Consider the following 14,809-nt stretch of genomic DNA (forward strand, 5'->3'; position numbering starts at 1 on the left):
ATTGCATGTGTATACCACATTCTGTTTGTGGACATTTTGGCTACTGCTAAGAACATTGATATGCAAGTAATTGAGTCTATGCTAATTTTATATTTAACTTTTTGAGGAAAAACTGTAGTGTTTTCCAAAGTGGCTGCACTATTTTACATTTCCACCAGCAATGCATTGGGGTCCCAATTTGTCCACTTCCTTCCCAACATTTGTTTGTTTTCTTCTGTTTGTTTTAATAACAGCCATCCTAATGGGTATTCAGCGGTATCTCTTCGTGGTTTTGATCTGCATTTCCCTTCACTGTTGAACATCTCTTCATGTGCTTATTGACCATCTGTATATCTTCTTTGGAGAAATGCTTCCTTAAGCACTTTGGTCATTTTTGTATTGGGTTGTTGGTGGAATTATTCTGCACACCAACAATATCAAACATTAGCTTAATTATACAGCTGTCTGTGTTAAATAGATCCATTACCCCTCAGCAGTTACTGCTTAATGTGGTGATCTGTAAGGATCTATCATCAATCACCATCTCTCTCCAGTTATATTGGCGATCATTAAAAAATCTGGAGACAACAGATGCTGGAGAGGATGTGGAGAAATAGGAGCACTTTTACACTGTTGGTGGGAGTGTAAATTAGTTCAACCATTGTGGAAGACAGTGTGGCAATTCCTCAAGGATCTAGATATAGAAATACCACTTGACCCAGCAATCCCATTACTGGGTATATACCTAAAGGATTATAAATCGTTCTATTATAAAGACACATGCACACGTATGTTCATTGTGGCACTGTTTACAATAGTAAAGACATGGAACCAACCCAAATGCCCATCAATGATAGACTAGATAAAGCAAATGTGGCACATATATACCATGGAATACTATGCAGCCATAAAAAAGGATGAGTTCATGTCCTTTGCAGGGACATGGATGAAGCTGGAAACCATCATTCATAAGTGGGTGTTGACCAATGAGAACACATGGACACAGGGAGGAGAACATCACACACCAAAGCCTGGTGGGGGTTGGGGGGCTAAGGGAGGGATAACAGGGAGTGGGGGATTGGGGAGGGATAACATTAGCAGAAATACCTAATATAGATAATGGGGGTGATGGAGGCAGCAAACTACCACGGCATATGTATGCCTATGTAATAATCCTGTACAATCTGCACATGTACCCCAGAACTTAAGTATGATAAAACAAAAATAAAAAATAAAAAATCTATCATCAATCAGGCAAAGCAATTGAACCAGAAGTGGCACAATGAGAGAGACTCAGTAAAGATCTTCGGAAAACTTAACAAGAGGTTTCCAGACACATGTTTTGAAAAATAATAAGGGGTTAAAATAATCAAAGGAGTCATTCATTGCTGATGAACAGCTGGAAATGAATAGGTGAAAAAGGACTGGAAACAAACCTACAAAAACCAGCCTATACCTGAGAGGACTGAGCGTTAGGACCTCTAGATTAGTGAGATAAACTGTGAAAAACAAAAAGGAAAATGAGCTTGGAAAACAAAGCAGAGTAGAATTATTGCCTTCTTTTTATTTCCTGAATCTCTTATTTATTCATTTGTGGTCCCTTTTAGATTGGAATCAAAAATGAAATGTGTATATATCACCTCAAATCCCTAACTTGGATAAATATTTCTAAAGAGAGCTGACAAATACCTGGTGCACAGACGTGTCTCCATGCTATTTATTTATTTATTTTTTATTATACTTTAAGTTCTGGGGTACATGTATAGAACATGAAAGTTTGTTACACAGTTATACATTTACACAGTTATACAGGTACCATGGTGGTTTGCTGCATCTATCACCCCATCATCTACATTAGGTATTCTCCTAATGCTTTCCCTCCCCTAGCCCCTCACCCCTTGGTAGGTCCCAGTGTGTGATGTTCCCCTCCCCGTGTCCATGTGTTCTCATTGTTCAACTCTCACTTATGAGCGAGAATATGTGGATGCTGTTTATTGAATGAATTTATGAAAATATATCAAGTCTATATCTCTGAGATAATTTCTTATTAGCTTAAGTGAGATGCTGGGTCTTTTGAGAGGTTTTATTATAAAAAGTTGCCACTTAGAACTCTTGGTCTCCACACTTGTGAAGTTCACATATATTTTTAAATCTAAGTGTAAATATTTAAAAGTTATAATAGTAAGATAAATAGACTTTCCTTCAAATTTGGAAAAGACTGGTCACTGTTCCTAACTAATAAGTTGGCTATTATTTGTCCTGTTCTCATCCTTAAACATAGTCTATAAAAATTCAGGTTGACTTTGAACCTCAAAACTAAAAATAATTGGTTTCCCAAGGCTGTAAAACGTTGTAAATATGGTTAAAAAGAAAACTCTGAAAATGACTGAAAAGCAAAAATTTTCTATTACTAAAGGAAGTCAAATTCTTCCTTAATCTTGAATAAAATGCATCACAAAATTCCATGTATATATTACCTTGACAAATAGAGGAAGTCTATTTTCTTTGAAGGCAAAAAAACTGAATATATGATGCTGGCCACTTTTAGTTAATGGTACCAGGTTGCCAAAACAATCAACATAGATGGGTTTTCCTTCTAATACCTGAGTGAAAACAGAGAAATAACAATAAAATAGCTGCAATTATAACTTCTTGTTTACACAAAGAAGTGGCAGTGCTACTCGGTACTTCAAATTCTTAAAATACACACACAACAATCTTTAAATTGCCAACTGACATTCTGTCTTATCTTTGGCACAACATGTCCAGCACTGTTTCTTCTTACTAGTAGTGGGAATCTTCAACATGGTGGCATTTGATGATCTCATTGTAAAAATTGTATCCTGTTACCCACAAACCCAAAATGCATTTAAATCCTAAATTTAAACTTATGCTTGGGTAATTTTTTTTTTTTTTTTTTTGAGATGGAGTCTTGCTCTGTCACTCAGGCTGGAGTGCAGTGCTGTGATCTCAGCTCACTTCAACCTCCACCTTCCTGGTTCAAGCGATTCTCCCGCCTCCTGAGCAGCTGGGATTACAGGCATCTGCCCCCATGCCCAGCTAATTTTGTATTTTTGGTAGAGATGGGATTTCACCATGTTGGCCAGGCTGGTCTCGAACTGCTGACCTCAGGTGATCCACCCACCTTGGCCTCCCAAAGTGCTGGGATTACAGGCGTGAGCCACCACGCCCAGCCTACTTGGGCAACTCTTGATATCACAATGAGTCAGGTTACTGGACTTCAACACCCAAAGATGTACACTGATGGAAAATTCTGAAATGAGGAAAAGTAACATAGAAAAGCACTAGACATCCTACTTCAACATTTATGCAAAAGGATATACTTCCTAGACTGTTTTAGTTACTATTAAAACATAAAGACAACAAGGAAAGCTAAAAATATCTAAACTACTATAGTCACTTACATACTTTGAGTTTATCAATAACTCATAATTTTTCCTCAAATAATCTTTAAAGGAATCATCTTACCTTCTCACATGCACAGATCATTCCTATTGGATGGGTCCAAAATGGCTAAAAATGGCAGATTTTGGGTGTTGACCTTCTAATCGATCAAGATGTGAACTGGTCTTTCACTTTTTAATGATTCTACTTATTAAATGATATTTGAAATGTAATCTATTAATACAGGTATAACAACATGGCATAAATTATTATTATTATTTTTGGCATAGTACCTCCACATCCCTGCTCCTGGCCACCTCAGCAAAATTTTCTTGTTGTTCAAGGGTCTTATCCACTTTATCATCAGTCATGCAGAAACATCTCAACCTGGCTTCAATGGGGTCATGTGACTTGGCAAACACTACAAATTTGGCCATATAAGGTACGCAGATAATTTCTCTATATACTTGTGATGCAAAAGTAACAGATTCCTGGATCTGTCGACAGTCTATCAGCCAGAACCTATTAAAAGAAATAAAGTCAGTTATCTAAAGTTCAAAGTATGCCGCTTGAAAAATAAAATCAGTTCCTTCAATATGATCAAAGTAGTCAACAAATGCTTCTTGGAAAAAAGGAAGTGAGAGAGGGAGATAATGAGAGAAAGCCAAAGGAAAGAGAAAGCAAGACAGGAACAAAAATAAAGGTCAGAGGATAGATGGGAAGGCAGAAAGGAGTGAAGAGAAGAGAGAAAGATATCAGGTTCTCAAGACGAACTATTAAATATTGTATTTCTAATTTTCTTTTTTGGAAACTCTTCTGAATATTCAGTTTTCTGAACTCTATCTTTAGTGTTTTAGAATCCCTCAGTGGAGTGAGCTCAATAGCCGACATAAGACAAGTATCTCACTGCATGGATTTCAATTTTCCTCCATCCCCCTCCCTAGCCATCATTTAATTATCCTGAAACTCTTTTCAACAAAATCTACCTGGCTTCTCCTCCCCTGGTTATTCTTTTCCAAGGAACTCTCTAATCACCAAAGCAGAATCAACCCAACCATTTTTAAAAACCTGCTCCGGAACTCCTAAGTATTGCTGAATATAATTCGTAGAAGAAATTATTGGCTCTAATGACTTTATGATTTCCAGCCTTGGCTAAGTCTGTAACATTGGCAATTTTTTGTTCACTATAGTAACACTACTGAATCTTATGACACTCCTTGAGCTTCACCCCTCACAGCAGGCCCTAAGAGAGCTAACTTCACAGAGAAAGTAGACATCATCAGATGGAAATATTTTCATTTTGTTATTTTATACTTCCAAAGGTTTATTCCATATTCTCATGCTTTGGAACATTTCTCCCATGATTAATCTCCTTCCCGTGACTCATTTCCCATAATCTGAAATTATCATTACTGAATTTTTTATTTTGTTTTTAAATTTCTGCATCTTAAAGTCATGAAATTTTCTTATTCTCTGACCCTCTCTTTCTTTCAACTTCCTGACCCACCTCTCCTTTTATTTTTACTGTGCTAAAATATACATAATATAAAATTTACCATTTTAACTAATTTGAAGTGTACAATTCAGTAGCATTAAATACATTCACAGTATTGTGCAACCATCACCAGTATCCATTTCTAGAACTTCATCACCCCAAACAGAAACCGTACCCTTAAAAAATAACTCTCTATTTCCCCCTTACTTCAGCCCTTGTAAATCTCTATTAAACTTGCTTGTCTCTATAAAGTTGCCTATTCTAGGTAAATGGACATAATGTTTCTTGCCCTACAAGTCACGAAGTTGTTATAATACCAAGTTAAAGAGAGGGAAAGATGTTTGGCAATCAATTAAAGACCAAACAAATGAGAACTAACATTAATAAATTGAGTACGCATAAGAAATAAAACTAGATAGCTTCAGCATTTTAAAGATCTGTAATACATAAATAAGAAATATGTATAAGAGCCACTGAAGCCTCTAAGCCTTTTAGGCAAACCACGGTGAGATCTGTACTGTTATTCTGTTGGAAAAGTAGTTCAGGCTATTTTGCTGACAACAGGACATTATCATTCCTAAGGTCTTTGGAAGTAGAAAAATCAGCAGTGGCTGCTATGGACTAAGTCAGAATCATACAGGCAAAGCAGACAATCACTCAGTCCTCTTCCTTAGATTTTAATCAGATTGGTAGTACTTTGTTACTGTATTATCACTATTCCATTTGCTGACAAATCTAGCTTAATATATAAAAGCAAAAGCAGACCACATTTAAAATGAAACAAAAAAACCCAACTTTTAAACAATAAAGAAACAAAATTAAACAAAACAAAAGGCAGGGTTTTTCTGAGGGGTAAATATCATAGTGGGCTTTTCTGTGCTGTATAACGATACCTGGCAGACACGTTCGTTGTAAAGGAAACACATTCATTGACAAATGTTAATGGCGTAGTTCCTGTAATATCCTCCCATTGAGCAGGGGTGGTTCCACCTGAAATAATATGATTGTTGAAAAAAATCAGGCAAAACTCCAGACTCTAGATTCTAAAATAAAGTCTTTGTGGTTCTGTCTGTGTTCATCAGCCCGCCCACCCCTGAGAATGCCACATTGGAAACAAAATGACTAAAAACCACTTGCTGAAAAGTGACCCACTGAAAACAAACAGCAGACTACCTCTCAAGCAACTAAGTTTTAGGGTAGTTATTTGAATAACTGTTTATTAAGCCTTCTGTTCTCTGCCTGATATTCTGTTGCTAGGCTCTGAAGATGATGTTGAATTGTATACAGTTGATTTTTTTAAAATATCATTTGAGCAACTAAGGAGCTGAACGCTTCGTTAAAATAATGAACAATCTAAATATTATTTTGTTCCCAAACTGCATATTTTATGCAATTGCTTTCAAAAAAAATTCCTTTCAATGTGCAATGGAAGTTTGGCCAAAAAAATGTTTGTAAAATAGTAAGAGTTCAATAAATATTGCAAGGTAAATTAAAAAATAAATGAATGTCAAAGGATGGCCCCTGTCACTGAAAAACTACCATAAAGGCTGACGGTGACTACCTCTCTTTAATTTCTACTGAGAAATTAAGGTGACATAGATATGGACAAAATTTTACTTCAAAGGGCTGTAGGAGGAATAGATGTTTGAAATGAATAAAAGTCTTGACTCTGAAGTTTCTTAAAGAAGAGAACAAGTTATCAAAGAAAGGTTATGGAAGTTTATTCTAGTAGGCCTTTAAAATACACATTCAGCATAACTATATGACACAGAAAAATACAAAAACTCAAATGCCTAGGTATTTAAACAATTAATACATAAAATTCTTTGTTAACTTTCAAAATAATTTTATTAAATTTAGGAAATGTTTATGAGAAACTTGTCTAAAGACATTGGACTGGAATAAAGAGACTAGATGGTGTCTAGGCCCCTATAGTATCTTTATTTGATCATTATAAGGGCAGGGTTTATCAGAGATATTCTTCAGTCTCACCTGTTTCATATCCATGACATTATATTGCACATTATAGAAGGTTAATCATACACCTATGGTGCAGAAATTATGGGAAAGATACCCAGAAATGATAGTAATACCAAAAATGAACAATTGGGAAAGAACTCATAAGCAAAGCATATGATTTCCCCCCTACTCGTTATAGTCCATATATTTTTAAATGTTGTCTTATTATTAAACTTGTGGAATAATCTCATGGTTCTCTATCATAACTAAAGGAAACATATTAGTCAGAAGGGAGAATTAAAGAAAACAAAATGAAGGTGAACATTCTGCCAATATGAAAGAGAACTGAAAAAATAATCCTAACAATGCTGTTGTGGAAATTTGAGCTGAGAAAAACAGGGAGACAAAGAGACACAAGTGAATCCCTTTATTGGAGCTCCCCTCAATACCAAAACATCCAGGGACGATTACTGCCCCTTCTAATAATAGAACTAATATTTACTGAATGAACACCATGTAATTATTGATAGAAAAATTATCAGTTAAATTATTTAGCCCTAAAACTGATTATTCCTGTGAATATTTTTCGCCTTTCACTATTTGTGGCGGCATTGTTTTACAGAGACCACCAGCTTACTGGGAATGTCTTTAGAGAGTTTGGTAGCTGTCTGAAAGCTACTAAACAATTGCCAAAACTCAGTTAATCTTTGAAAATCTTTAAGTTGGTTTTCTAAAGTTAGTTCAATAGATCAATAATAAAGACATAACCAATTCCATGACATAACAGTTTGGTTTAAACTATTGGGTATAATTACTCAAGGTACTATTATTATTTTTTCTTTTCCAGCAGATGTATTGATCTTTTCAATGAAGACATATGGGGGTGGTTTCGAATCCCAATACCACCAAATATTTATAGTGTAACTCAGGCAAGTTATAGAACTTCTTTCAACCATGGTTTCCTTTTCAGCAAAATGGGGTTAAAGTTTCTTCACAGGGTTACTGTGGAAATTAGAATGACAATGCATATAAACTATCTAACACTTTCGCATGCAGACTTTATTTAGTAAATAATAGTTGTCTCCTTTCACCTTTCAATTCCCTCATTAATTAAAATGCATTCCCTGAATTAATGCATGTGACCCTGCAGATACCTTATGACAAAGGTAATTTAATATTTACAATGATCTAAGTTTCTTTTTTCAGAACTCTCTACTAACATAGTCATATGTGACTCACCTGTTATGCTGCATAGTAATCTTAAGGTTGGTGCATCTCCCCCAAATCCATTCAACATGACATCACTTGAAGCTTTGGGGACAGGAATGGTCATGGTAATTGGTTTGTGGAATTTTCTTCTTCTAGGTTCCAAAGTGACTATGGGGCTGAAGGTAGCTTTGTTGCCTAGGATCTTCTTAACCAGCTCACTGTGCATAGGTTGAGCCTTTACAAAGTAAAAAAAAAAAAAAAAAAAAAAAAAAAAAAAAAAAAAAATATATATATATATATATATATATATATTTTAAAATAAAGAATGAATCATTATATTTAATTTCAAATTTCTTACCCAAAGTATTGTTTTTTATCTTACAAATAAGTTTGGTGGACTTCAAATATGGTAATTATGAATTCAGTGCTATTACTAAGAACTCATAAGATCTAGGATCTCTGATGGCAGCTTTTGCTTACTAAGAATAATCTGATTCTTTAACAATTTATTTCTAATTTGAAAGGTAATTTCTTTTCTTTTTTTTTTTTAACAAGAAGAAAACATTTATAGCTGGAGATTAATTTTGGTTAATTGTCCAAATATAAGTTGAATTTTTAAATAGATTAATAACCAATAAATAAGAATTTTGACTTTAGTTATGCTATTAATGATACCTCCCTTTTTGGTAGGATTGGAAAGGTAAGAGTCCTTGACAAAGCTAACTTTTAATCAGTAGAACACAGTCCTATCAGGATCATTTGCATCTAACATGGGCATACCTGCAGGCCGACGCGGATCCGCTTGGTGAGTGCCCCCTCTGGGAAGACGGCCTGCACCTGGGGCACCACTGTGCTGCTCAGCACACCTCCCTCTGGGCCAATCAGGTTGCTGTCCTGTTTGATACGCGACACCACTGCAAAGTACTGTGGGAAGTCTCGCGTGATGATGCGGCAGATTCGTTTCTTTTCTAGGTCTTCTGGGCTATCTAGTACTAAGACAAGAAATGACCCACCTTCATTCATATAGCAAAGATTTCCTATTGAAAGCATTCTAGGCCGGGCGCGGTGGCTCAAGCCTGTAATCCCAGCACTTTGGGAGGCCGAGGCGGGTGGATCACGAGGTCAAGAGATCAAGACCATCCTGGTCAACACGGTGAAACCCCGTCTCTACTAAAAATACAAAAAATTAGCTGGGCATGGTAGCGCGTGCCTGTAATCCCAGCTACTCAGAAGGCTGAGGCAGGAGAATCGCCTGAACCCAGGAGGCGGAGGTTGCGGTGAGCCGAGATCGCGCCATTGCACTCCAGCCTGGGTAACAAGAGCGAAACTCCGTCCCCCCCCCCCAAAAAAAAAAGAAAGCATTCTAGCCAACTCATTGGCATGGTTAATAATAAACAGAAGTGCCAGCAACCTCCCCCCCACCTTTTTTCGGAAGCAACAGGAAAATTTAAAAAGCAAGGCTTTCCTAACAACAGCAGGGGAAAAAAAAATCTAATCTTTCAAGATCTGCCAGCATTTAGCTTGCATGTTTCATTTGTCTGTGAAAACCAGGACTTTCCAGGTCACTGAGAAAGATCATTTCGTTCTAGATGCAGCATTGCAGGGCCACCTTTGAAATGAGGGGATGAGGGCAAATATGGGATGAAATGAATCTGTTCTATTCCTGGCTCATGTGATGAAAAGGAAGTTGTTTCTGGGCTTTTTTTCTTTACAAATTTCAAAGTTAGCTCAAAGCCAAGTTATTGTGGTTTCCAGAAGGAACATAACCCTTTGGGTTCTCAGGGGAATAGTGCAGGAATAAAATCTGTCTTGGAAGAGTAAGATTTATGTTTATCTGTTTACTCCAGTGTAAGGGGTGTGTCTGAGACACTCACTGTGGATATTTTAAAAATCAGTGATTATTAATTCAGGGTTTTCAATATTCCCCTGACACCATTAACTTTCCAAATATATCATTTAACAGCAACAGAATGGGATCATGGGCTCTTTACATTGCATTGGTGTAGCTATTCAGGGCAATACAAAAAAATCAGACTAGTTTTAAACATTGAAAATTTGAAAAATGTGGATAACTGAATTTTAAGAGGTGGTGGAAAGGTGTTCATTTATGTAAATCATTTATGATTCATTAAAGAGACAGGAACATCAACTATGTTTTTCTTGACTACTGGGCATAGCCAGATAGTAAAAGTAAGAAGTCCCAGGATCTGATCACATGTGACTGGAAACTGATGCACTGGCAAATATTAGCCTATGCTTATTTTTAAAATTTCCAGACATACACAATCTGATTATTTGTTTAATAATGAGCTTTTGACATAGGTATTAATAGAAAGTTAAAGAGTGGGTCCACATCCAAGGACAAGATACCAATGTTTACTGGCAGTGTTATTGATAGGTAAATATCTCAGAGAAAAATATCCTAGACCTAAGTGTCAGTAAAAAAAATGGTTCCAAGAGGTAGAAGCAGCTAAATATTTCAGGGAACAATTTTTATTAATAAAAACCCTGATCTTTTTACTTTGCTTAGAAGATATTGACTTATACATCTAGAGGGAATAATTTCTTCTTGCATCCACCCTTTCGATAAGATAAGCCTGGTCTCTATTCTTATTGAAACCTTGGTAAGATGCAGAAAGAAATGGTGAAGAAGCTATGGTTAAGCTACTCTTTCCTATTCATGAACCATACCTGAAACTAGTGCCAGAAGACTCAAGAACTTGATAAACAGCTATACTTGCTCTTGTCATGAATAGCTGTATACAAAACTTGGCATGTAGCTCTTGGCATGTAGGCAAAAAACTTCCCCTATTTGTGTAGTAACTTAAAGTTGAATCTGAATTCTATTAGGACTAGGACTTTTTCTCTGTGCAAACTATGGAGACCTAAGGAGGAGCCACTTTCCTCTTGTTATACTGAGATATTACAACCTTGTCTGGCCCAAGACAGAGTTGAGATTTACAGAGATTAAAGTTTTAATGGAAAACTAAGTTCCTAAACTAGATGTGTATGTGTGTGTATGTATGCAATTCAACCCTGGCTAACTCCCTGTCTGAATTCTAGTTAGAAAATTGAATGAACTAGGCCGGGCATGGTGGCTCACGCCTGTAATCCAAGCACTTTGGAGGCCAAGGCGGGTGGATCACCTGAGGTTGGGAGTTCAAGACCAGCCTGACCAACATAGTGAAACCCCGTCTTAAAAAAAAAAAAGAAAAAAGAAAAAAGAAAATTGAATAAACTTAATTTTCCTACCCCCTTAATAATAGAAAGTGAAAAAAATTATAGTATTCTATATTGTACTAGTTATGGGTATATGTAAGTTTTCCAAGAGAATAGATTAACACTTTTTATCAGTATCTTAAATATCTAATGTTTCAAGTTAGTCATGTTTTTAAATCAAGGATTTATTGTCCAGTATCAGTTCATTCATTATGAAACAACAGTATGTACTCTATCTCATTTTCAGTTCAAAAAATTTACACTAAAAATGGAAGCATGCTGCATCTCTTTAATGAGATGTTTGCTATATTAAAGGTTTTTATTTTTCAGACTGTAACAGGAGTAAGATTAAGCAAAAGTATTGTGCATTCCAACTCATCACTACAGGAGCCAAGCAGTTTGCTGCTGTAGTCAAATACCACAAGGGACACACACACACACACACACACACACACACACGTCATAAGAAAGAAATGAATCATTTTCATGCTTCCAGTTTAGATTTCTTTTAAAACTCTTAATTTGAAAGTACCTTCATCCATGCCATTAAGAATTTCATTCAATTCATCTTCAGTGTAGTCACAGAAATGCTCTTTCCAGCTATCCCCATTCTCACTGCGCAGAACCACCAGTTCCCTTTCCTTTCCTCGAAGGGCCGCAAAGTGAGGGATCTCCACGATCACAGGCCTGACACAGCAATGCAGAACATTCAGTGTGGACAGCAGCTAACCACCAGCAAGACAAGTACCTTGACTCTGTTACAAAGTGACCTGGAATTCTTCTTTTTCTGGGGATAGGGACATAGTGGGCCATTCTCTAGAGCCCACTGGCTAGCAGATGGTCACACAGTAGCACTCCACCTCAGGGGCACCAATCCTTAGGTACATGCTGCTACCTTAAACCAAATAATGTTTCCCTGTGAGTGCATGTGGCATTCTGGAACTTCTCCTTTGATAAATGTAAGTAGAACACATTTAACCAAAAGAAATGTACATGCATATCTATGATGTCTGCCAATCTCCTAAAACATTTTCGACAAGGTGCAAGATGACGAAATGGTTTAAGAGGACAATGGCTCACATTGCATAATTTGATGTGCCGTAAATGAGGAGATGTCAGAAAATCGACTACTTGTGAACTAAAGAGCCATGCACTCATGGTTTTTGGTTATATTTTCTTCATTCAAGGAAACAATAGGCATGTGTACACAGTGTGGTCCTAATTGAGCCCCTCAGCAGACAGCCCAATTGTGTCCAATGCCTATTACATTCAGGATCCGGAACATGCACCGCCCTATTATTTTTAGGTGACATTCGTTCTCAAAATATAGAGAGGGTTTTGATTTTTGGGTCCAGGTTGCTTTGATACAGACTCCAAATTCATCATAACAACATCATAACTAGCACATAGTACAACTAGGCAGATCTCATGCTTAAACAAAAATGAAGGTCACAGCACTTTAAGGGGAAAGATATAAAAACATCACTCAAAAATAAAAGTCACATACCACAAGGGTCAGAAATGGTCCACTAAAGATAGGTTATACAGAATTTAAATAATAGAGAGGGACATGTCATGGGTACAATGACAAAAAGAGAAATCATATTGCAGAAGAAGGAGAAGAATGGGGGGCCAGCAGCCATCAATTTGTTTTAAGTCGCTCCTACCCAAGGAATTTGGTTCCAGGAGGCCCCAGCTGAAGAATGCGGCTGACCAAACTTTCTCCCTCATTAAGTGGGGGAGGAGCCGTTGGCAGGTGAAGTTTACTGAGTACATCCAAAGCAGCAGTGAAAGAAAGAACATAGGTAAGCTTCAGGTATTGTTTTCCACAGAACCCCAGCGTCACCAGCTGATCCACAGGGTGAACTTTGGTTTCACACTGCGTTTGGTTCTGCTCCCTCCATTGGTCACAAAGAGCAAGGAACAGAGACCCAGAGTGTACAATGGAGGCGCGTCTGTGCAAGGAGAGCACTTAGCTGTCTGGTCTGTCCCTAATTAGGTTCACCGCCAGGGCACTAGCCAAAAAGGGGGAAAAAATGCTCCACAAGAAAGGCAAGCTATTGGGAATATGATGAAAACTCTGCCCTGTATGGAGGCCAGATGTTTTCATGAATATTCCCCAAACAGACCTGAAGATTATTAAAAAGCCTAAACTACCTGAGCATGAGGGGAGAAGGGTCTGACACAGAATAGGAAAAGAATCATTGGGGAATTACTCCAACCATAATGGCATTTTCTGATGCAACCCAGAACTTCACAGGCTCCTTCTAAAGCTCTGGTCTGTCTGATTGGAGGACATGAGAGGTGGTTGCTATAATTGGGAAATATAAACACACCCCTTTTCAGGTGTGCATATAATTTGGAGCAATCTGCTAATAGCTTGGTCCAAATTACAAAGCTTTAGAACATTTCCTGCGTTCTAAAGCAAGAAATCCTCTTCCCAGTATGACATCAGCAAAGTAAAAGAATTCATGATTATTAGGATTTTCTCCCAGTATTTCAAGCACCAAGACTTAAATACAATTGATTTGTTTCAAAATATTTTGAAACTTGTCCCCCTCCAAAATTTCATCCTTTTGTTAATTTCAGCTGTAGCTATTCATTTCCTGGCACGTTGAAATGCCACTTAATATTAACAGCAGCCGTACAAACAAACAGAAGAAAGAAGAAATGCTAAATTCTGTTCAAAATTGCCAAAATGAGCATGGTGGAAGTTAAGTCTTGATGTATTTGTCCTGATATAAACTGTGATTAAATAGACAACCAATGTAATGATAAGGCTCAATGTAGCAATTTTGATAGCAGAAAAAAAAATCACGTTGATTAAATCTGTAGGTATTCTGTAAAGGCAACATTGCTTTCCAAAGTAAAGATAATGATTCTGTTTCATAAATACATGAGGATTTACATTTATGTTTGGAACAGAGTAGAATTTTTTTCTTTGTGACTTTATCACTTAATTCTCAGATGAGGAAAAAAATACCTACCATTGGCTAAAATATGGTTATTCACATTGGGGATCTGGCAGCTATTATTACATCCAAAAAGAAGAGGTGGTATTCAACCTGAATGTTTAACTCATTAATGCCTTAAAGTAAGAGGCGTGTAAGTGGAGTCAAGCATTGAGGTGTTACTTCCAATTTTTAAAATGTAATTGGTGCCAATCCGTTTTCAAAATGGTTTGACGTACCTTTTTCCATTCCATCTTAGAGATTTCATGTGGAGGACACAAGCTCATCGGTGACTAAGTGGGAGGTTTATCAGAAACCCTTACCCAAGGAACTGAGCACCAGAAGGTCCAACTTCGATCAGGCGACTGGCCAGGCCTTCCCCTTCCACCATTGGAGGCATTGTTGCCAGTCTATGGCGTTTGACCAGTCGGCAGGTGACTCGTGTTGGAGCAGTACATTTCCGAGGTGGAATAATGATTCGGAGCCCATTGTGCCTGCATCCTCGCATAGCACCACCTCGGGCATCCACCATAAAACTAACCAGGAAACTGAAAATTAAAATAGAAGATTAGATATGTTTTGAAATATTGGG

The 14,809-nt window shown here is 37.1% G+C and overlaps 1 protein-coding gene across 50 annotated transcripts in view; it reads right to left on the reverse strand.

Annotated features, from left to right (window-relative positions):
• Positions 1-14,809, reverse strand: part of ANK2 (ankyrin 2) — a 675,434-nt gene that overhangs the window by 39,063 nt on the left and 621,562 nt on the right. For 32 of the 50 annotated variants that reach the window (XM_032292510.1, XM_032292509.1, XM_032292511.1 and 29 more), the window contains 8 exons: positions 14,541-14,765; positions 12,934-13,032; positions 11,799-11,953; positions 8,828-9,039; positions 8,078-8,282; positions 5,773-5,869; positions 3,678-3,906; positions 2,457-2,582 (listed from right to left, as the gene is read on the reverse strand). In XM_032292510.1, the coding sequence (XP_032148401.1) occupies positions 2,457-2,582; positions 3,678-3,906; positions 5,773-5,869; positions 8,078-8,282; positions 8,828-9,039; positions 11,799-11,953; positions 12,934-13,032; positions 14,541-14,765 (1,348 nt within the window). The remainder of the gene's footprint in view (positions 1-2,456; positions 2,583-3,677; positions 3,907-5,772; positions 5,870-8,077; positions 8,283-8,827; positions 9,040-11,798; positions 11,954-12,933; positions 13,033-14,540; positions 14,766-14,809) is intronic. The other 18 variants (XM_032292524.1, XM_032292527.1, XM_032292532.1 and 15 more) reach the window with 1 other exon arrangement.

Source organism: Sapajus apella, unplaced genomic scaffold, assembly GCF_009761245.1.
Source record: "Sapajus apella isolate SASKATOON/1434 unplaced genomic scaffold, GSC_monkey_1.0 scaffold27, whole genome shotgun sequence".
In the NCBI taxonomy this organism is placed as follows: Eukaryota; Metazoa; Chordata; class Mammalia; order Primates; family Cebidae; genus Sapajus; species Sapajus apella.